The sequence below is a fragment of the Protomyctophum parallelum genome (genome assembly GCF_964188405.1).
Source record: "Protomyctophum parallelum genome assembly, chromosome: 14".
Taxonomy (NCBI): Eukaryota; Metazoa; Chordata; class Actinopteri; order Myctophiformes; family Myctophidae; genus Protomyctophum; species Protomyctophum parallelum.
In genome coordinates this window covers 12,720,807-12,743,756 of record NC_139709.1, presented here as the reverse complement: position 1 = coordinate 12,743,756, position 22,950 = coordinate 12,720,807, and the positions used below count along the sequence as shown (strand labels likewise).

At 43.2% G+C, this 22,950-nt stretch overlaps 1 protein-coding gene across 1 annotated transcript in view; it reads right to left on the bottom strand.

The window, feature by feature from the left end:
• Positions 1 to 18,149, bottom strand: part of crtc1a (CREB regulated transcription coactivator 1a) — a 34,999-nt gene extending 16,850 nt beyond the window's left edge. The window contains exons 1-10 of the mRNA XM_083782552.1: positions 17,996 to 18,149; positions 12,707 to 12,823; positions 11,767 to 11,907; positions 11,140 to 11,201; positions 9,992 to 10,086; positions 7,133 to 7,218; positions 6,520 to 6,560; positions 4,808 to 5,010; positions 3,015 to 3,163; positions 1,422 to 1,514 (exon numbers count right to left, since the gene is read on the bottom strand). Of these exons, the coding sequence (XP_083638678.1) occupies positions 1,422 to 1,514; positions 3,015 to 3,163; positions 4,808 to 5,010; positions 6,520 to 6,560; positions 7,133 to 7,218; positions 9,992 to 10,086; positions 11,140 to 11,201; positions 11,767 to 11,907; positions 12,707 to 12,823; positions 17,996 to 18,121 (1,113 nt within the window). The 5' untranslated portion in view covers positions 18,122 to 18,149. The remainder of the gene's footprint in view (positions 1 to 1,421; positions 1,515 to 3,014; positions 3,164 to 4,807; positions 5,011 to 6,519; positions 6,561 to 7,132; positions 7,219 to 9,991; positions 10,087 to 11,139; positions 11,202 to 11,766; positions 11,908 to 12,706; positions 12,824 to 17,995) is intronic.
• Positions 18,150 to 22,950: the final 4,801 nt, after the last annotated feature.

Sequence of the window (22,950 nt, the reverse complement as noted above, 5' to 3'; positions counted from 1 at the left end):
CCAAGGAAGAACTAAATACTTCCTTAATGTTAACGAAGTCCACACCCACAACACCAGAGGGAGTTCAACAAACCATGTGCAACCCCAGATTCGGCACAAACAAGGGACTACATTCGTTTCCCTCCTATGCCACCAAAAATGTGGAACGCCCTACTGACAGTCATTAAGACATGTGAATCCCTTGACTCCTTCAAAACCGCTCTGAAAGGGTACCTATACGGACGGCTGCAATTCGAAACTGGCCCCCGTAAAATCTGAATCCCCCCCCCCCCCCCCCTTTTCCCCTCACTGTATATGTTTCTTTTCCTTTTTTACCTCCTTTGACTATATAGAAGTGTCTATTTGTACGTCTCTAAATGTTTTGATGAATTGAACATGGTCGACCCTCTTGTAAACAAGTGTAATGCTTTATTGGGTCGTCCACTCACAGTTAACAGTCTTTGTATTGAGTTTGTGCCTGAAATGTACTGTAATTCCGCAAACTGTTAATAAATATTTCAATCAATCAATCAAAACTGCCAGCCTAAATCTTCTCAAATCAGCCTCAGGCTTCGTACACACATAAAGAACAACTGTGCTGTGCTCTGCCTGTGTTTCATGGCCGCCCCAATGCTTTTCCAATGGAAGTCACGTGTTTGACCAAACATTTGTGTTTGATTGCCCCCCCCCCCCTACCCCCATCACACACAACTGTTTGGTCAAACCACGTGACTTCCATTGGAAAAGCATTGAGGCGGCCATGAAACACGGACAGCACAGAGCATGTTCGTCTGATATGTGTGTACGAAGCCTCATAGTGGCGCTATGAGAACCTATTTCAAGTTTGGGCCTATCCAGTGTTGTTTTTGGCAGCAAATGTCTATTTTAGTTTTAGTCATAGTCTTTAGGAATAGTTTTCACTTAGTTTTAGTCACATTTGAGTCACCTGGAAGGTTTTAGTGTCTAGTTTTAGTCGACTAAAAATGTCATAAGATTTTAGTCGACTAAATCTACAGTTGATTTAGTCGAACAAATTGTATTTTGGCGGGCCTTGATGCTGTCGTAATGGCTGATTTTACATAGCCGATCTATACAAGTTCACAACACGTCGCAGCGCAACACGTTGTAAGCTTGTAGATCTGCCATTTTCAGCATGCAACCAAGTGTAACATGACTTATACTGGATCTCTTGTCCACTAGTCCCTTCCTAACATTTTAGTCTAGTTTTTATTTGCTGACGAAATTGTCAATACATTCAAGTTTCAGTCATCGTAGCGTAGTTTGCATTTAGTTTTCGTCAGGGAAAAAAAGTTAGTCGACGAACATTCTTCGTCTTAAAACAACACTGGTGCCAGACTAAACGTGTTCAGAATTCCTACAATTTCAAAAATAGTTTCAAGAGATTCTATAAATGGGAGTGCTGGAGGAGGACATTAACTCACTGGCTGGCTCTGGAGGGACTGGGACGAGGGCTCCTGCGTGAAGAAGGCGTACTGGGACAGCTGCTGTTCCAAGGACATGGCATTGATGGCCGCCTGTGTAGGACACACAGAAACAGATGGGACATTCTGTCATATACACTCTGCCAATCCACCGCTTTCGCTCTAGTTTGGGTTAGTTGAATGGGTCACTCAATCATCTTAACTGTTATGGAACAATTATTCAGTCATACGCCAGTGGCGTGCACAGATAGACACTTAGGGGGTGCTAGAGCACCACCTGCCCTTGCCCTCTGGACAGCAATGTGCCCTTTAAAAAAAAATCACTCTCTCTCTCTCTCTCTCTCTCTCTCTCTCTCTCTCTCTCTCTCTCTCTCTCTCTCTCTCTCTCTCTCTCTCTCTCTCTCTCTCTCTCTCTCTCTCTCTCTCTCTCTCTCTCTCTCTCTCTCTCTCTCTCTCTCTCTCTCTTCTCTCTCTCTCCTCTCTCTCTCTCTCTCTCTCTCCTCTCTCTCTCTCTCTCTCTCTCTCAGGCAACAGTGCTGTTCCTTGGAGTGGTTGCACCACTCAAAAGATATATTTTTTTGTACAGTGTACAGTATGTGGACCATGGTGACATTGCTCAATTCTTGATTAAAGAAAAGCTTCTAATATATTAATTATGCCCCAAAATTTTAATTTCACACTATTAAGGCAACCGGACGGTTCCACGCGCTGCACAAGGTGCCCTTTTTTCACTTGAGCGCCTGCCCCCCTAAATGTCTGTGCACGCCACTTGTCATACCTGTCTTAGGGTTGACGACAGAGTACAGCATCTTGCAATGGGTCTGGTGACTGGTCTACAAGAATTTGCTATACACCACGAAGATACCCATGTACCCCCATGTGTCTAAATTCCTGCTTAAATGTCAACGAAGTCCCCACACACACACACAACACTAGCGGGAGTTTAACAAACCATGTGCAAAAAGAAACAAAAAAACAAAACATGTGCAACCCAGATTCGGCTCAAACAATCATTTCACTCCTATGACACCAAAATGTGGAACGCCCTACCAACAGCAGCCATTCAAACATGTGAATCCCTTGACTCCTTCAAAACCGCTCTCAAAGGGCACCTACGGATGGCTGCAATTCGACTGTGTAGCCCCCGTAAATAAAGTCCCCCTTAAAATAGAGTCCCTACCCCCCCCCCCCCCCCCACACACACACCTTTTTCCCCATACTGTACATGTTTTTCCCATTTTTACTTTATTTATATGATTATTTCCTGTTTTTTTTATTTTATAGAAGTGTTTCTGAAACTGAAACTGTGCGCAGCTGCTGGACATGAGACTAATTAATTAGAGCGACAGAGAGAGAGAGGAGTGTGTGTGTGTGTACGGGTGTGCGTGTGTGTGTCAATTTAACAAAGGTGCAGACGATCAGAAATCAGCAGAGTGATCGACGTTTGCGCTACTCTATGCCGAATTGAAGTGGACTCGGACCCAGACTTTTTTTTTCTCCCTGGAAATAAAAACGTCTGGGTTTCCGAGGCTAGACTGATAGAGGCTGTGCTGGGGTGGGGTGAGGGGGGTTGGGTGGGTGGGGGGGGGATACCTGAGAGAGGGTGAGTGGTGGGGAGAGCGTGGGGGAGAGAGTGAGGGGTTGGTGTTGGCCGGAGTCTCCTCCTGTCACGTTCAGGATGAGAGGAACCATGTTGTCCTGGCCGGCCTGCATCGCCATACCTTGAGAGGCGTTGTTCACTCCTAACCACGCACACAAGAGAGTTGAAACATATTAGTTATCAGAATAGAAACTGTATATATAAATAAATAAAAAACGACTGACCCACCCAGGTGATGGCAATAATACTAATGACCGTAGTCTTTACCGTGCAACGTGAAAACTCTTGTCGGGGTGGTCGTTTTTAAGTTGATTTCTCTCCACGGTCATTTCCTCTGAATTTCTAGTTTATTTAAATAATGTCATGCAAATGTGTCCAGTGCATAGCCTACTGTAGGCCTGGTTGACTAGATTTAGAAGACATTTTGATGCTCTTGCTACTGAAAATGATCGATTATTTAATATGGAGAAATCCCGTAATTTAACGTGCATCTCTATGGGAGAGGAGGACAGCTTGCCCTGTCTCCTCGCTGCTAACGTGCCTATTATATTGGACAACGGCGGGTTGGGGAGGGACTTCGCAAAGGCCTAATTAAGAGAAGACACACTGAATAGTATACAAAACATAGAATGGACTCGATCAAAACAGTGAAACACAGAACGCCACAAATAACAGGGGCACAAATGACAGAATTAGAAATGTCGAGAGAAATAAATCACAAAGAGTGTTGTGCCTGAGAGTGTCGTGTTGTTCAGGAGGAAGGAGGAACACACTTGAGCATGCCATATTTTGCTAATCAGTGAGTGGCCGCCACACGCCACAGGTGATCATGTGTCTTAAATAAATAGTATCCATGTCATCTGTCCCCGTATGTACATATTATGTCGGATGGAGATATCGTCTTGACACAACATAGAGAACGAAATATATCTGGTAACTGCAAGATAAACTTTGAGATTTAGTTTAAACGCTCAGGTCATGACTGTGTAGCATCGCTGCCCACTGTAGTCTTTGTTTTATCTGCACAGACTAAAGGCCTGTCCATAGTCCAGGTTTCGGTGAAGAGGTTGCCACCGAAAACTACAACATGACGTCACTCACGCCACGGCTGGTCACCGCTCACACGACACCGTTTCGGTGGTCACCTCTTCACCGAAAACTGAACTATGAATATGAAAGGATAAGTCAGATTTTTTTTTAACTTAAGCTGTAATGAAATACTTGCCATTAATATAGTTGTTGCAACTGTATTAATTGATTGCCCCGAGTCCCGTGGTGGGAGTTCTGCTCTGGTTTTGGTGAAATATTAAGTACTTCCGGTCATTTTGTGGGGTTGCACAGTGGGCCACGCATTAAAGGTGAATTAATTATGTCCCTGTCTATTTCTGTTCATGAAAAATGAATAAAGTTTAAGTTAAAAGAAAAAAAGAAATCACAAAACTAACGGCATTTGTATCGTTGACCCATGTGAAAATATTAGCGCAACTTTCGTTCAACTTTGACCCCTCTGTCAAAGGCAAAGCAAGTATTTCATACAGCTTAACCCATTTTGGTATTAGCATCATGACGTGCTTTAGCTATTGAAAAATAGCAGATCTACAAGCTCATAGCGCGCCACCGAGTGGCGCGCTACGAGCTTGTAGGTCTGCTATTTTTTTTAAATCGTGGCGCAAATTTGGAAACATAGGTAGAAACATAGGTATTTCAGAAAACTGTCATGATTTAGAAGACTTTTTTTTAATTTCGACGTCAGGCCTAAATGGGTTAACGCCAGTTCCAAGTATACCTTGTGTGTTATTCAGGTTCCCCGTGCCGTTAGCGAGGTCGCCGAGCGAGGTCGCCAGTGTCGCCGCGTCGTCCGTGTCCAGTGGCGTCGGTAGAGGAGGGGGGAACTGGATGTTGGTCAGGTCCGGCAGCGAGCCGCCCGTGTTGTGGGGCGCCGGAATCAGTGACGTCAACAGCAGCTCCTGGTCGGGGGAGGGGAATATACTGGGCGGAAAACAGAGGAGCATGATGAAGGCATGGAGGAGTGCGGTACGGGGGGGGGGGGGGTTATAACTAGGCATGTAACGATTCACTCAACTCACGATACGATTCGTATCACCATATGAGGTTCAAAACGTCACGATACGATTTTTCACGATGTTTTAAACAAAAGAATTACCCTTTTTATTTTATTTTATGTCATTTATCTTCCCTCCCGAGCTTTTTTCACATTTTTTTATTTAACTACATTGCAAAAGAAGTAGCATTACTTTTGACAGTGCAGATTCAGAAACACAATTGCCTTCCTTGATGAGCATCAACGACCATCATCACCTGATGGAATAATTATGACTAAAGCTCACATTTCATATCACACACTATAATTCACTAGCCCCCCTAAAAAAACAAAAAAAACCCTTCTAAATCATGACAGTTTTCTGAAAAACCTCAAGTTTCTACGTCAGTGGTTTTCATTTCAAGGACCCCCAATATCATATGTAATTGGCTGCCGACCCCTACATGTATGTGAAAATGTGTTGTTCCAGGGGACCTTCCAGAAGCAAAGATTTGTGTTAAAAAAGTTCGCTCTGAAAGAATATATATTCAAAGATTTGCGCCACATTTTCACGATTTTTCAAAAATAGCAGACCTACAAGCTCGTAAGCGCGGCACTCAATAGCTGAAGTATAACATAATGCCATAACACCAAAAGCGGTACTGGGACCTCAAAAACAAAGATAATAATGAGGGGTTTTGTGTGTCGTGTCCTAAATATAAAAAGGACACAATTAATATAACAGCTAATGAATGACCTTTGTGGATGTCATCAATGGATTTCCTTAACCCATTTGGGACGGGAACCCATTTTGGGGGTTCTTGTGCTATATACTGTATCATAGCAACATAACATTTTTTTACGAAAATTTAGGTCAGGATTAAGTTGTGTTTTCTTTTTAGAATCGGCCTCAGTCCAAAATGGGTTAAAGTCTGACACCACAGAAATAGCCGATCTACAAGCTCACAACAAGCCACATTGTGATACGTCGTGACCGTGTAGATCTGCAGATTTTCTCTCTTCAAACTATAGAGCGTCGCAGTCCCGCCCCCTTTCATGACGACGCCAGGCCCAGGAAATAATTCCCCATGCATTTTCCCCATAGACATTTCAAAAAGTATTTATTTAAAGACCTTCTAAGCGTTGTACGAAGCCAACTCAAGTCGTGGCAAATCATGACAACAAACACAATATTTTGGACCAAACAAATAATTACAAAGAAGAAAAACAACAACGAAAGTGTTGTAACCTGCCTTTTTTTTTCTTCTTCTTTCTAATTATTTGTTTGGCCCAAAACATTGTGTTTGTTGTCATGATTTGTCAACAAGAGTTGGCTTTGTCCGTGGCGTAAACGTCTTTAAATACATACTTTTTGAAAGGTCTATGAGGAAAAATGAACGGGGAATTATTTTCCGGGACTGCGACGCTCTATAAGAGCGGGCTTATAGAACACTCACTTGATCCCTGGCACTTTACAGGGCTTGGACCTTGATGCATTCTAAAAGGAGACAAAGACATAATAACCCAGTTAGAATATACTGGGTCAGGTTCAGGTAGTAATAATGAGAGAGCTGCTACTGAACATGCACGTGAGTGCTGAAAATCAGTGTTGATTTCGTCGACTAAAACTAAGACGAAGACTACCTTTTTTTCCACTGACGAAAACTAAATGGAAAACTAAACGAAAACTAAGCTAAACTGAGACTAAATATACTGACAATTTCGTCAACAAATAAAAACTAGACTAAAATGTTAGGAAGGGACTATAGTGGACAAGAGATCCAGTATAAGTCATAATTTTACACTTGGTTGCATGCTGAAAATAGCAGATCTGTGTAAAAGTGTAAAATCAGTCATTACAGGCGGCATCACGGCCCGCCAAAATACATTTTAGTCGACTAAATCAACTGTAGATTTAGTCGACTAAAATCTTACGACAACATTAAAACATTCCAGGTGACTAAAATGTGACTGGAAAACTAAATGAAAACTATCGAAGAGAGACTATGACTAAAACTAAAATCAAAACTTTGCTGCCAAAAACAACACTGGGCTGAATTGAAATCTCACCTTCTTGCACTCCCAGTTCTGGTTTTGCCCCTCCTCATCCACCTCCTGTTTAATGCTCTCTGAGCCTGGGACAGTGAGCAAGAGGACTGCAGAGAGAAGAAGCAGGTCAAAAATAGTTTAAATATATGACAATATTTTTGCATGAATTTGTCACCTTTTTTTTCCCCCGGGGGAATCTTTCAGAATAAAAGGCTCTAGAGTGCCAAGCAGATGAGGCAAGATTTTACTCTGAAAAGTACCCCCAAAAAAACCAGGAGGTGAAATGTTCCATTACTAGTACCTCGTGCTAATAACTCCTTTTTATAAGCGTTAATATTCCAAAACGAGATGCTTTGGTTAAATCAGAAATTAGGACAGAACATCGTCGTTTTGATCAAAGCCATGGAAAGCGAGCGCCGTGGATGTAGAGAGAATAAGGGAGATTGTTGGCACGTAAACAAGGAAGTGAACGGCTGCGCGCGCCGCTCACTCAAAACATGTTCAAGGCGTTGCCTAGCAACGGCCGCTGTCAAAAAATGCGATTTTAGCAATCGCATTTTATACACACTTTCCATCCCATTCACGAGTTACACAAGTTAACCCATTTTGGCCTGACGTCAACATTTTTAAAAACGTTCGCTCTGAAAGAATATATATTCAAAGATTTGTGCCGCATTTTCACAATTAAAAAAGAAATAGCAGACCTACAAGCTCGTAGCGCGCCACTCGGTGGCATTTTTGACGCTCGGGGGGGTGCCCGACTCAATCGATCTGCTCGGGGCCGCTTCAAAGCGTGATCGCGATCGGCCCGATCAACATCAAGAATGTTTGATATTTGCTCTGCCCCCGCTCCGATTATCCTGTAGTGTGTGGCGCTATCAGATTTCAGATTGAAAATAATCGGCTAGTGTAAGGGCCACCTTAAGTGTACGATAATATGATATGATGAGTGTATGATATGCAGGGCTTGACACTTAACGGTTGCCCGGTTGCCCGGGGCAAGTAAAAAGAAAAAATATTCGGGCAGGTGAAGGTTGCTGCCGGGTTGACCCGATCGGCGGGCCAAGTGTGCATTTTGAGTGGGGATATACAACCGTTTTTGTTCGCCATAAACACAACACGATATATATCCGTCTTGAACGTGGTCATTGCGCTCTCAAGACTCCGAGCAACACTATGCGGCGATGCTGTGTCGTGCGGTGGACAATGTTGCGCGCCGAACCTGGCACGATTCACGGCGCTTGGGATGCGATGCGCAGTGAGCTTGTGGATCGTTTGTCCTCGCCACACGACACCGTTGTTGTACCACAAAGTAAATCCCACAGACCGAGCAGTCGAGCACACAACACATCAATAATACACATTGCCTGCCTGCCAAGTGTCAACAATACCACCACTGGTTAGCTTATTAATTATTGTGTTTTCAGAACATCAGTCATTCAACACTCATCTCACGCCGATAGTAAGATAGTAAGTGAGGGGTGTCCTCAACTATGAAGAGAGCTGCCTCTAATGTTCTTATTACAATAAAATGCTAGTATTTACATAACTTGATTGTTTACTGTAGCCGATAACCGGTAACTGGTGTTTTAAGCATTACGTTATACTTTAGCTATTGAAAAATAGCAGATCTACAAGCTCATAGCGTGCCACGCTACGAGCTTGTAGGTTTGCTATTTTACGTGTTGCAAATCTTTGAATATATATTCTTTCAGAGCAGAACGTTTTTTAACTTCAATCTTAGCTTCTATTGAGGTCCCTGGAAGAACATATTTCCAGATGGGGGTCGGCAGCCAATTACAGTACATTTGGGGGCCTTGACATGAAATATCGAGCAAGATCTGGGAACTGTGAAGTGCTCAAGACGGTTCTCACAAGTCATTTTTTTCTTCTCCCCCTGCCTTCAAAGCCACGCTCTTTGGGAATCTAAACCCTTTTATCTTGTATTACCAGAGGGCTCTCAGCTTCAACAATGAGAAGAAAGCTGAAAAACACATTTATAAAACAGGCAAACGTCAACCCAATGTCAGCGTACATACACCACACATACGACGACACATAATCTGATTGGGGTTTCTTGCACTATCAGGCTGTAATTGAACCTTCTTAAACTAAATTGTGTTGTATATATGGAACATAAACTACTGTAAAGCTGTTCACAATAATGTTTACCTAACGTTGCTACTACAGGGAAAACATGCACATGTATTATATGTGTTACTATTTAATTTTTTTACTCTTAGAATGCTCTCTCTTGCACTCTTTCCCTTCTATCCCTTTGTTTGCTGTGCTTGCTGTGTTTTTGTTGTATCAAATGTTATGCTGTCTATATGCTGCTGCGTTTTCTGTAAGGAAGCCAAACAAAAATACATGTATCTGTACACCAGATGTAACAATGAAGTACAACCTTGAAAATACTTCCCAATGAAGTACACACTCACGACACCAGAGGGAGCTCGACGAACCACGTGCAACCCAGATTGGGCTCAAAGTTTCAAACAAGGGAGGCAATTAATTTCGCTGCTATGCAACTTAAATGTGGAACGCCCTACCCAACAGCCATAAAGAAATGTGGATCCCGAGACTCCTTCTAAACCGCTCTCAAAGAGCACCTACGTCCGGACGGCTGCAATTTGAAACTCGCCCCTGTGAAAAAGAAATCACACCCGTGTGAACTGAGTGGTGCAACTCCCCCCTCCTCTCTCTCTCTCTCTCTCTCTCTCTCAATAGCAGGCAACAGTGCAGCACTGTCTCTCTCTGTCTGTTTCTGGCACAACAGCGCCCCCTACTGGTACTCATAGTCATACTGGTCATATTCCTCAATAAATAACAATAAAATGAAAATGAAACGGGATAGGAACGCCTGTGTACAGTATATACCTCGTTTAGGCTGGAGTTCTTGTGAGCCTCCCAGAAAGGCGGCCAGGTTGTCAGGAGTCAGGGTGCTCTGGTGGAGCGCCGAGTCAGAGTTAGTCCTGCAGTACGACACGTAGTGAAGGTGAAGAAGGGAAGGGTTGATTTCGTCTAAAACTAAGCTATGGTGACTAAAACTAAGACTAAATAAATATACTGACAATTTCGTCAACAAATAAAAACTAGACTTACAATGTTAGGAAGGGACTAGTGGACAAGAGATCCAGTATAAATCATTTTACGCTTGGTTGCGCGCTGAAAATGGTCAAACTTACAAGCTGCGACGCGATGTGAGCTTGTAGATCGACTATTTTCAGTCAAGTATAAAAAGCAGCCATTAACGAGGCCAAAATACATTTCAGTCGACTAAATCAACTGTAGATTTAGTCGACTAAAATCACTAAAACATCCCAGGTGACTAAAATGTGATTAAAACTAAATGAAAACTATTCAAGAGACTAAATGATAAGATGGCTAAAACTAAAATAGAAATCTGCAGCCAAAAACAACACAGCGTTAGGTTCATTATTCATGTCATCCGAGCAAATAGGGAACCCAACGTTGGGGTTGGCATGAGGCAGCAGTCAGGCGAGCAGTGTTGATTTTGTCGACTAAATAGTATGGGGAAAAATGTTCGTCGACTACCTTTTTTTCACTGACGAAGACTAAATGGAAACTAAGCTATGATGACTAAAACTAAGACTAAATATATATGGACAATTTCGTCAACAAATAAAAACTAGACAAAAATGTCAGGAAGGGACTGGTGGACAAGAGATCCATTATATGTAAAAGACACGAGTCATTTTACACTTTGCTGGAAATAGTCGCAGCGTTGCGACGCGCTGTGAGCTTGTAGATCGGCTATTTTCAGCAGGTGTAAAATCAGCCATGACGACGGCATCAAGGCCCGCTTGAAATACATTTCAGTCGACTAAATCAACTGTAGATTTAGTTGACTAAAATATCATGTCATATATCATAAAACTAGACTAAAAACGATTATGAAAAAAAGGGGGGAAGAAAATGCTGTCAAAATCAACACTGCAGGCAAGAATCAAAATACATGCTGAAATAAAGATGCCTTCTCTCCACACTCTGACAGACGTTCTCACCTCCTCCAGCTGGTGTCGGGTGGTGGTGACAGGTACACTGAGGCATACGGACAGCTGTCAATGTGAGAGCTCAGGTTAAGGAAATAAACACACTACACGACTGTACAGGGATCGACAAATTAAACGAATTAGTCTATATTTAGACCTTGGCATGATAACCTATATGTTGTTTTAGCTTTCATGCCGGGGAGAGATACCTCTGTGTCTCTCATACACCGCTGTGTCTCATAGAGCAACATCATGTTTTTTGGGGTTTTTTTTAATAAGAATTTGAATGTTTTTCCCCTGATGACTGACCTAGAAGACATTTTTAGAATCTGATCTCAGGTCAGAATGGAACACTGACAGGATGTGGAAGACATTTTTGGAATCAGATCTCAGGTCAGAATGGAACACTGTCAGGATGTAGAAGACATTTTTAGAATCTGATCTCAGGTCAGAATGGAAAACTGTCAGGATGTATAGAAGACATTTTTAGAATCTGATCTCAGGTCAGAATGGAAAACTGTCAGGATGTATAGAAGACATTTTTAGAATCTGATCTCAGGTCAGAATGGAAAACTGTCAGGATGTAGAAAGACATTTTTTTAATCTGATCTCAGGTCAGAATATGGGTTAAAAGGATATCTGTCGCCCGTGTTTGTCCACAGACAGGGGTCTGTGGTGCGGCGCTGTGATGCGGTTGCGGTCCCGGTACACTCTGTCGACGAGGCCGTGGTGCCGCGTCGTTCTGTTAGCCGTGTCCAGCCCCGAATTCTGAAACGGAGCCTGAAAAAATGGACAATATTCATTCAAGTATTTACATTACCATAAATCGTTGATACGACGCTGACCATATGAATAATAATACATTTGGTAATACATTAAATGTCGTTAAATTCATCTTCATTTTGGACCTGGCCATATTTATATGTATTGCTCTAATGCAGGAATTTTTATTTATTCTTGTGAAAGTCTCAAATTATATCTGATGTTTTCTTTTTTTATGTATACATTTTTATCCCACGATTTTGTAACCCATTTTTTTACCCGTGTCAATTATCTAATGTGATTCTGGGCTCTACACACCCTCCGCCAACCTGGGGAGAGCAACGGACTTGAACTCATGCTTCTTTCATGCCTGAGTGTCCAAGTTGGTCCTTTACACCTGACAGTGGGGGGGGTTTCCCTGGTTGGACGTAGCGCGTGGAAGGAACACGTTATTCCAACCACTTCCTTTCCCCTCCATCAGGCGCCCCGGCTGGCCAGGGGGAGGCAGTTTAGAGACCAGGATTACTGCATGTTTTTTGTGAGGGTACCTACAACCTACCCTAGGGGAGAACATACAAACTCCACACAGAAAGGCCCTTTCGCCAACCCCGCCTTCGGGTATGGGCACTGATGACGCGGAGGAAACACGCTGCCAGCACCCACAGCGTCCCGAGCGGAACTCGAACCCAGGACCTTCTAGCTGTGACGCTTCACTATACCCACTGTGCCACCGTGGCCCCTATATCTGAAGTTTGGAGATTTATTTGTTTTGCTTTCTAAAAGACATTTCTTGGCCACAAAACCCTGACGCACATACCTGAAAAGACATGTCAATAGTGCCGCTTCCAATCTGGTTAACGTTTGGCAGAGACCCTCCGTAGTACTGCCCACGGTTCTGGCCCAACTGCAAATACTGGGTCTTCTGTAACTGTAACTAGTACCGTGGAGAAAAAGAAAAGAAAATAATATTGTGATAACATCATGAAAACAAAATGAAAATACAACAAGAATAGCATGTTTTTTATTTATTCTAGTCATTCTTCTTATTCTTATTCTTCTTATTATCAGTAGTAATAGCAGTATTATTACTACAATTATGCAACTGTCACTGAGTAATGTTTTCTTCCTTAACCAACCAAGTGGCAAGTGATATGTTAGTTAGTCCTTCTTTCTATTAATTTCACTTTTACTTGATGATAGGTATCTTTCATTATCACCTACCAGTATGGTAATTGGCAAATGGCGCATTTATATAGCGCCTTTATCCAAGGCGCTTTACATAGATTGTGCATTACACAATTCACACACACACATTCATACACCGATGGCGGCGGAAACCATGCAAGGCACCAACCAGCACATCGGGAGCAATTAGGTATTGAGTCTTTCTCAAGGACACTTCGACACCAACTCTGACACAGGGTTCGAACTGGCAACCTCCGGCCACTCTACCCCTGAGCCACCGCCGCCCTTATCATGTGATACTAGGTTAACTTTCTAAAGAATATAGTTGTACAACTTAAAAATCACTAAGTTAAACATACATGCATTTTATGACAACAAGAAAAAAAAGGGTTCAGATAGGCAGCTTGTCGCACACGCACTCACACGAACATGCACATGCACACGCGCGCGCGCACACACACACACAAACACACACACACACACACACACACACACTTTATGACATTTAACAAAGTGAAAATACATACAAATAAATTAATGACATTAGATTATTGAAAACCAGCGAATGGGGAAAAAAATAGGAAAAATAGGGGAAAAAAACGTTTTTGGTAAAAAAAAGTTAAAGCTCTATATTTCGATAGTAATCATTGTTAATATAGATTATAAATTGTTCGGAAGTTAATTGTTCAGGTAGTAGTAGTAAGTACCGTAGCCTTGCCGAGACATGAGGCCCATAGGGCAGGAGCCTATCTCCTGTTTCTGTAGCGTGAGGCAGCTTGATGTACAAGTACACCCCCTGGACATGACGCTAGTATGTCGCAGGGACTTACCCCCAATCCAACCCTTGATGCTGAGTGTCAAGCAGGGAGGCACTGGGTCCCATTTTTAGAGTCTTTGGTATGACCCGGCCGGGGATCGAACCCCAACCTCCCAGTCTCAGGGCGGACACTCTAACCACAAGGCCACTGCGCTGGTACTAATTGTTCAGGTGGTTCAACCATTTCATCCAATCAGGAGAGAGAACCCACATTTTTCAGATTCAATTTTATAGTATTCCAACTCCAGATGTGTCTGCGCAATAATGATGTTCTATCATTTCACTGACACGTGACGTTATACTTTAGCTATTGAAAAATAGCAGATGTACAAGCTCATAGCACGGCACCGAGTGGCGCGCTATGAGCTTGTAGGTCTGCTATTTTTGAGAAATTGTGAAAATGTGGCGCAAAGCTTTGAATATACATATATTCTTTCCGAGCGAGCGTTTTTAACTCAAATCTTTGCTTCTGAGGGGAGGGGTCCCTGGAACTACACATTTTCAGATGGGGGTCGGCGGATGGTGGTCCTTGACATGAAAATGTCAAGGACCACATTCCCTCCCGTTACCATAGGCGGTAACGGGAGGCCTTATAGTGCCAGAGAACTGTGCGACATAAGCAAAGAAGAGCCCTCATCCGGCCCACCTGGAAGTGATTGCCCTCCATTGTCACCGCAGGCTCGCTCACGGCCATGATCTGCAGCTCAAACTATTATTATGCACAGCGCGACCTCAAATGAATGTTTTATTGACCCATTTAGACCGTTTTCTGAAATACCTGTTTCTATATCAGTGGTGCTCAATATTTCATGTCAAGGACCCCAAAGATTATACGTAATTGGCCGCCTACCCCAGCACATTTTCACGATGTTTCAAAAATAGCAGACCTACAAGCTTGCATGAGCTTGTAGATCTGCTATTTTTCAATAGCTAGGCTTTTATGGGCAGATGAACGTTACCGTGGTAAAAGGTAAACTTAGTAAACCCACATGATGCCTTGTGTAACCGTGTTTATTCCACAACAATCTCAATTCCCATTAGACAGACAGACATAGATAAGACACGGAACAATTCAAATCGCACACACGAGTCCAACATAATGGTGCAGGCCGGCAGGGCATGATACACAATAACTAGCCCATTTTGGGCCGGGAACCCCTTTTCGGTGTTTTAAAGCATCATGTTGTACTTTAGCTGTTGAAAAATAGCTAAAGTACAAGCTTGTAGGTCTGCTATTTTGGAAGACTTCAGAGTGAACTCATTGCTTCTGGGGGGGGTGCTGCATTATTTTGACAAGCTTATACCAAGTTCAATACATAGCCTACTGTATTCTATTGACAAAGGATTATGCTACAAATTGTAGGCCTATACTTGTTTCTTGGGTGACAGGTACGGTTGCCCCTTTTCCATCTCGCCCCACTACTCTACCTAGCTGTAAATAATAAACATAATTCATATTGGTGAATGTGATTATATAAAAAGGTATTATCATATCAATTTATCATTGTTAAGTTCACTCTGTAATCCACGGGCATAATAGCATGATGATGCCACTACAAAACATGGGCTACATGGAAGAAATGTGTTTAATAAAAACGAAATTAACTGCTAGAAGGTCCTAAAATAACTTAATTAAGCAGTCACCGTCTCTTTCTCATGTTATTCTTTCTTAATTTTACAGAGTATAGAGATCGACTACTATGCAAACAAATAAATATTCTGTATACAAGATCATTTCAGATTTATGAGAGGGAGGGAAATACTAAATTAACTGTTAACTAATAACTACAACAACACATTTCGCCGGGGTCTGGTATTAATTTCTTGATCAGGTCAGGAGGATTGCCCAGTGAATCATAGCCCCTTTTGGAACCCTCGGTTACCTTTTCTGAATTTTGTCCGCCGGTACCCTAGGGTCCCTGATCGGTTATTCCACTCTCCATAGGACGCAGATTGACATACTCTCTGTTTACGGTGAGCCGCGCCACTACTTGAGCGTTGGTGAGATGTTTCAAAGATGCATAACACAGCTATAGGAGACAACGGAAACGTGCCCCGAAAGAGTTTGGAGTTGCTGTTTTTTTTTTTTTTTTTAGTTTTGGCTTCTCTGAAATTCTCTCTTCCTCTCTTCCCATGTCCCGCCTCCCACGTGTCCACGACACAACAGCATTATAAACATCTTGCATGTATACGCGGTCGGCCAATCAGAGGCAGTAACTAGGATGTACAGCTAGCCAGTCTCGGTGCGGGAGGCGGTACGATGCAAAGTCATTTCATTTCAACCTTTATTTAGTTCTCGGAGAACACACTGAGGGCTGGGACCCTCTTTTTCAGTGGTGCCGAGATTACAACACATCAGCAATGTACAGTGTGTGGGGGGGGGGACACAAAACATAACATAAAACAAGAAAACTACAAGAAAACAAAACATAGATAAAAAGAGTAAAATTACTGGTAATAATAAGGGAACTCAATTAAAACAGGTACAGTTGATATTTACCAGCGTTGATATGTCAAGTTGACAGCGATATAGAGAAGGAAGAGAGCTGTATTTTAGTGAAGTCTGTAAGGTGTTCCAAGTGTGTGGGGCAGCGCACTTGAAGGCAGATTTTCCAGATGTAGTGGAGGCATGTATGGTCTCAAGCATCAAATATTCTTGAGAGAGTTTATGATAAGAAGTGGTTTTCCATTTTAAAAGAGAATTTAAATAAGAAGTTCCCAATTAGAGCTTTATATATAAATTCAGCGAAGCAACATTTCAAAAAAAGATTAAAAATACTGAACGGCAACTCCGATTAGCGCTCTTTCGCACACGTTTCCGTTATCTCCTATAACTGTGTTATGCATCTTTGAAACATCTCACCATCGCTCAAGCGGGGGCGGCTCCGTGAACAGAGAGTATGTAAATCTGCGTCCTATGGAGAGTGGAATAACCGATCAGGGACCCTAGGGTACCGCCGTACAAAATTCAGAAAAGGTAACCGAGGGTTCCGAAAGGGGCTAAGTGAATCATAGAGTAGCCTATATATATATATAGGGCCTACTGTACATTTCTCCACAGACGGAGTGATTCATACATTGCAAGATAATTCTGATGGGGTGGTCACAAGTTTGGCAACTTTGTAAAGCTTCAACTACAGAGCAAAATAGGATAAAGCTTCCAATTGTCTCAAACTCTCAATGTATGCGAAATAAACAGATTTGTTCTATTCTGTAGTAGCCTATAGGCCTGCCGCCTATATGAAAACAGATAGTCTTGCATGAGGGCTTGGGGGTGGTTGGTTTAATTTAATGTTTGGATGTATTCAAACAAACACATTTCCCCAGGACTTCATACTTACAGTACAGTAGCCTATAATAATAAGGAACATTTTGCCACTGAGCAGGCTAGTAGCCACAGCCTCTGTGTTTATTTTTGGAGGGCCTGTTTACAATCATCACCATAATCTGCTGGCTTTATCTTTGATGTGGTTGCTTGCTTGCTGCCTGCTACTACATAACATAGAGGCCAAGATACCAGTCGGACAAGTTTCAAGATCCCAACCTACCTGTATACAACCCACAAAGCCGCAATACGCGTGCGCTAGTACGATCGGGGAAGTCAACGTGAAATCGATCGATCTCAACAAAAGGAAAGGGATTAAGGACGACAGTGAAAACCCAATGCTGCGTTTTTATTTAATGCGCCTGTCAAGCGCATGCACGCCCCTTTGCTTGAATCCCACCACCACCACCAGTCTAGTCTTAGGACAACATACACCACCGTAATATAGTCTAGTCGTGCAACTTTTTCCACACGATCAGTCGTTGTCATTATGTCTCCCGACAGCACAATCTGGACACACGTTTTATACGTTGTCTGTGTGGGGAAATAACGGGGGTAAGCAGCCCCGTATAGCTGGCTAGAGAAAGCGTCGAACCGTTTGTTATTGTTTACCTCTATCCACCGAGGCAGGCTGCGTGTCGCTGCTGCCTGCCTTTGCCTGCCTGTGCTGCTAGAGAGAGAGAGATCAGCGAGATGCAACATTTTGACAGCTCGCCCGAAACGAACGGACTGGAAAAACAACAACAACAACAACAGTCACGTTTACGTTTCTCTCTCACCCTGGCCGCTCTGGTAATGCTCAGGTCCTTCATCACTTCCTCGAACGCCGCCGTCTCCTCCGCCTGCTTCTGGTTATGTAAAGCGATCTTCTCGCTGAATTTCCGCGGATTGCTCGAAGTCGCCATGTTTCGCCCCGGATCGCCCTCCTCCTCCTCCTCCTCCTCCGCCTCCTCCTCTCTGCCTGCTCCTCCGCTTTCCCTTCAATGAGACGCTGCTGGGTGCGTGCTCACGTCTCCCTGTGTTGTTGTCGTGTGCGTGGGCGTTCGTTAACGCGCACCGACCCCGGGCATGCACCGACCCCCCCCCCCCCCCGCCGGGGTGCCACAGGGGCCGGGGCCGCACATCTGGACTATAGTGTGGGATCATGTGGATTACCCGATTCCACCGCATTCTCTCCACTTTTTATAGTATAGCCTATAGTATATAATATAGTATATATCATATTATATATATATATATATATATATATATATATATATATATATATATATATATATATATATATATATATATATATATATATATAGTATATATAATATTCAAATTATATATTTGAATAATTTGAATATTATATATATATATATATAGTATATATAATATTCAAATGGCTATATTTATATCATTTATTATTAATTTATTAGCCGACATTATAATAGCCTATTATAATGTCTGCTAATAAATGAATAATAAATTATATAAATATATAGCCATTCATCAAACTGTTGGCCTATTATTAATAGTCCTACAGTTTGATGAATTAATTGGCTTTGTTTCAAAACATGGATAGGAACTATATTCTCTTCTTTTGTGTTTTGATTGTAGGCCTATTTATTAACAGTTTGTAGAATACACTACATTTCAAGCACAAAAGACTGCATGTTGTGAGTGGACACGCCATAAAGCATTACACTTGTTTACAAGAGGGTCCACCTTGTTCAATTCATCATAACATTTAGAGACTACAAATACATTATACCACACTTCACAGGAAATCATTAAGGAGGTTTGACACAGTGAACCACCAGCTGCTCCTAGACACCCTAGCGGATCTAGGCATCGGTGGAACGGCACTAAAGTGGTTCTCCTCCTACCTCTCTGACTGGACCTACCAGGTTTCCTGGAAATGTCTGTTATATCCCCCCGAACCCTCCAAACTGGGGTCCCACAGGGATCTGTACTTGGTCCCCTCCTTTTCTCACTGTACACTTAAATCTCTTGGCACTACCATCTCTGCTCACTATAGAGCGTCGCTGTCCGTCCCCCTTTCAGAACAACGAGTGGCCCAGGAAATGAATCTCAATGCATTTTGACCATAGGCTTTTCTTAACGTATTTATTTAAAGATGGTTACGCCGCGGACAAAGCCAACTCGGATCGTGACAAATCATGACAATGAACACAATGTTTTGGGCCGATCAAATAATTTATAAGAAGAAAAACAAAACAAATAGTGTTGTCTCCTGCCTTTATTTTCTTCTTTTTAATGATTTGATCGGCCCAAAATATTGTGTTCATTGTCATGATTTGTCACGATCCGAGTTGGCTTTGTCCGCGGCGTAACCGTCTTTAAATAAATACTTTAAGAAAAGCCTATGGGCAAAATGCATTGAGATACATTTCCTGGACCACTCGTTCTGAAAGGGGGAGGGACTGCGACGCTCTATATATCCTATCACTGCTACGCCGATGACACACAACTGTTTCTATCCTTCACCCCCTCTGCCACTCAGGTGGAAGAGCGCATCACCGCATGCCTGGCTGACATCTCACAGTGGATGTCCTCCAACCACCTCAAGCTGAACCCAGACAAGACTGAGCTTCTCCTCTTCGCAGCTAAATCCTGCCCTATATGCGGGAACTAACTATTTCCGTAGACAACGCCCTGGTAACGTCTGTCCCAACAGCCAGGAATCTTGGTGTTGTTCTGGACAGTCAGCTCTCGTTCAAAACTCACATCACAGCTGTCACTCGATCCTGTAGGTTCACACTCTATAACATACGACGAATTAGACCGTTCCTCACCCAGGAATCAGCACAGCTCCTAATCCAGTCTTGTCAAAACTCGACTATTGTAACTCCCTCCTTACTGGCCTACCGCTACCAGCATGTGCACTTAAGCCTCTCCAACTGATCCAAAATGCCACAGCTCGCTTGGTCTTCAACCAGCCAAAATTCTCACATGTCTCCCCCCTGCTTCGCTCCCTCCACTGGCTCCCGGTCGCTGCCCGCACAGAATACAAAACTCTGATGCTGGCATTCAAAGCAACCAAAGGTATGGCTCCCCCATATCTTGCAAGTATGATTGAACCCTACAAACCCTCCCGTGCACTCAGATCAGCCAATGCAGGGAAGCTGGAAGTACCCTCACTAAAAACGCCGGGACAACGCTCCACACGTCCCAAACGCTTCTCCCTTCTGGCTCAAAAACTGTGGAATGCACTTCCCATTGCAGTCAGAACTGCATCATCACTCTGCCGTAGTCTGAAAACCCACCTTTCCAGACTCCATCATGGCCCATAGCACTTACCTTACCCCCTTTTCTGTAGACTTAGATAGCATTTGATACAGAATTATAGCATGGTATGTAGACAGCACTATAATTGCATTGTATGTAGTCATAGCACGTCATAGTACATAGCATAGTAGGCCTATAGTATGTATAGTTTATATATGTATAGTTTCATTATATAGATATTCCACTGTTACTTTCTTAGCTTACGCATGTTTCATGATATGTGATGTATTCCCATGCTTTTTTGTTCTTGCTTAAAGGACCACTTCACCACTTTTCAACCTATCTTCATATAATAGGTCCTCACTAATGGCGCAATTTCTTTCTACTCGGTCTGTGTCTCATAGGAGGGCTGTGGGCAGTTCAGAAACAGTCTTCCAGTGACATCATCGATGGGGAATACAAGCTAGGCTTTCTAGTCCTGAAAAGTTGCAATGCGAAAATGGAAGCCATCGTTCTCACGATAATGAAAATCAAAACATAATTGTTTAAAAAATAATCTGCCTAATGATGATGTCACTGGAAGACGGTTTCTAAACTGCCCACAGCCCTCCTATGAGACACAGACTGAGTAGAAAAGAATCGTGCCATTTTATCATGATTATTAGTGAGGACCTATTATATGAACATATGTTGAAAAGTGGTGAAGTGGTCCTTTAATGTAAGTCGCTCTGGATTAAGAGCGTCTGCTAAATGCCTAAATTGTAAATTGTTTAAAAAAAGGGGGGGGGGGGAACATATACAGTGAGGGGGAAAAGGGGTGGGTGGGGGATTCAGATTTTAGGGGGGCCGGTTTAGAATTGCAGCCGTCCGTAGGTGCCCTTTGAGAGCGGTTTTGAAGGAGCATTCACATGTCTTAATGACAGTTGGTAGGGCGTTCCACATTTTGGTGGCATAGGAGCGAAATGAAATTTTGTTTGTGCCATATCTGGGGTTGCACATGGTTTGTTGAACTCCCTCTGGTGTTGTGGGTGTGGACTCTCTCCATCACAGGGATGGATCTCTCTCCTCCATATAAGTAAGTAGCCTTGCCGAGCCATGAGGCCCATATAGGGCATATAGGAGCCTATCTCCTGTTTCTGTAGCGTGAGGCAGCTTGATGTACAAGGACACCCCCTGGACATGACGGTATGTCACAGGGACTTACCAACCTTTGATGCTGAGTGCCAAGCAGGGAGGTCCCATTTTTCAGAGTCTTTGGTATATGACCCGGCTGGGGATTGAACCCCGACCTCCCAGTCCCAGGGTGGACCCTCTAACTCAAGGCCACTGATCTGGTGTCCCTCTCCATCACAGGGATCGTTATGTCCCTAAGAGAAACACACGCATATAAGGTGAATGTTCATTGTTGTCAGTTGGTTTCCTGTATCTATTTCACATAATGACAATCATGCCTACATAACTGAGATTGTTCTGTTCTGTTCTTTCTCTCTCTCTTACACACTGCGTAATGTATAATTAAACAATGAAACAACATACCTGCCACATTCACAGAAGGGGTGTGGGACTAAATGGGGGTGTGAAGTATAACCACCACAGGCATCACTGAAGCCTTTACATAGGCTATATACTGTAAATGTTGAATGAAAAAGCCTAGATAAAATGGTGAAAAACGTTGCAGATGAATGTATTCTTCTATCCAGCTGATTGAACAATCCTTGTTTGTGTTTGGTTTATGTACTATACTATAATCACACTGTAGCAGTAAACACACTTTTGTCTTCAATTATGTTTGTGTTTACACAAACCCTTAAAGCTGGACATAGGAGTTTAGGAGGGGCTAGCGCCCCTCAAAAATAATCGCTCAACCTGGGCCTGGGGCTAAAATGATTATGTGACCTGCAAGGACTAACATTGGCACCAGGGGGCAGTGTACGCCCTGCATACCGCCGTATACTGACTTTACATAACAATTAGTTTATCAAACTGTCACAGAGCTAGGTTCCTGCGTGTGTGTGTGTGTGTGTGTGTGTGTGTGTGTGTGTGTGTGTGTGTGTGTGTGTGTGTGCGTGCGTGCGTGCGTGCGTGCGTGCGTGCGTGCGTGCGTGCGTGCGTGTGTGTGTGCGTGCGTGTGTGTGTGTGTGTGTGTGTGTGTGTGCGTGCGTGCGTGTGTGCGTGTGTGTGTGTGTGTGTGTGTGTGTGTGTGTTCCCCTCGCAGGGATAGAGATTGGTTCTTCCCTTTCAATGGCAGATTGGTTCAGGGGTAGAGTGGCCGTTTGAGCAGCAGGATGGGAACTAGTGGCCATTTGAGCAGCAGGATGGGAACTGTCTGCGAGGTTGCCAGTTCGATCCCTGTGGGCTCCCCCAGTCCCAGAGTGTCGAAGGGTCCTTGAGCAAGACTAACCCCTACATGCTCCCGATATGTAGGTTGGTGCCTTGCATGCAGGTCTCCTCCGCCATTGGTGTATGAATGTATGGGTGAAAGTAATGCACAATCTATGTA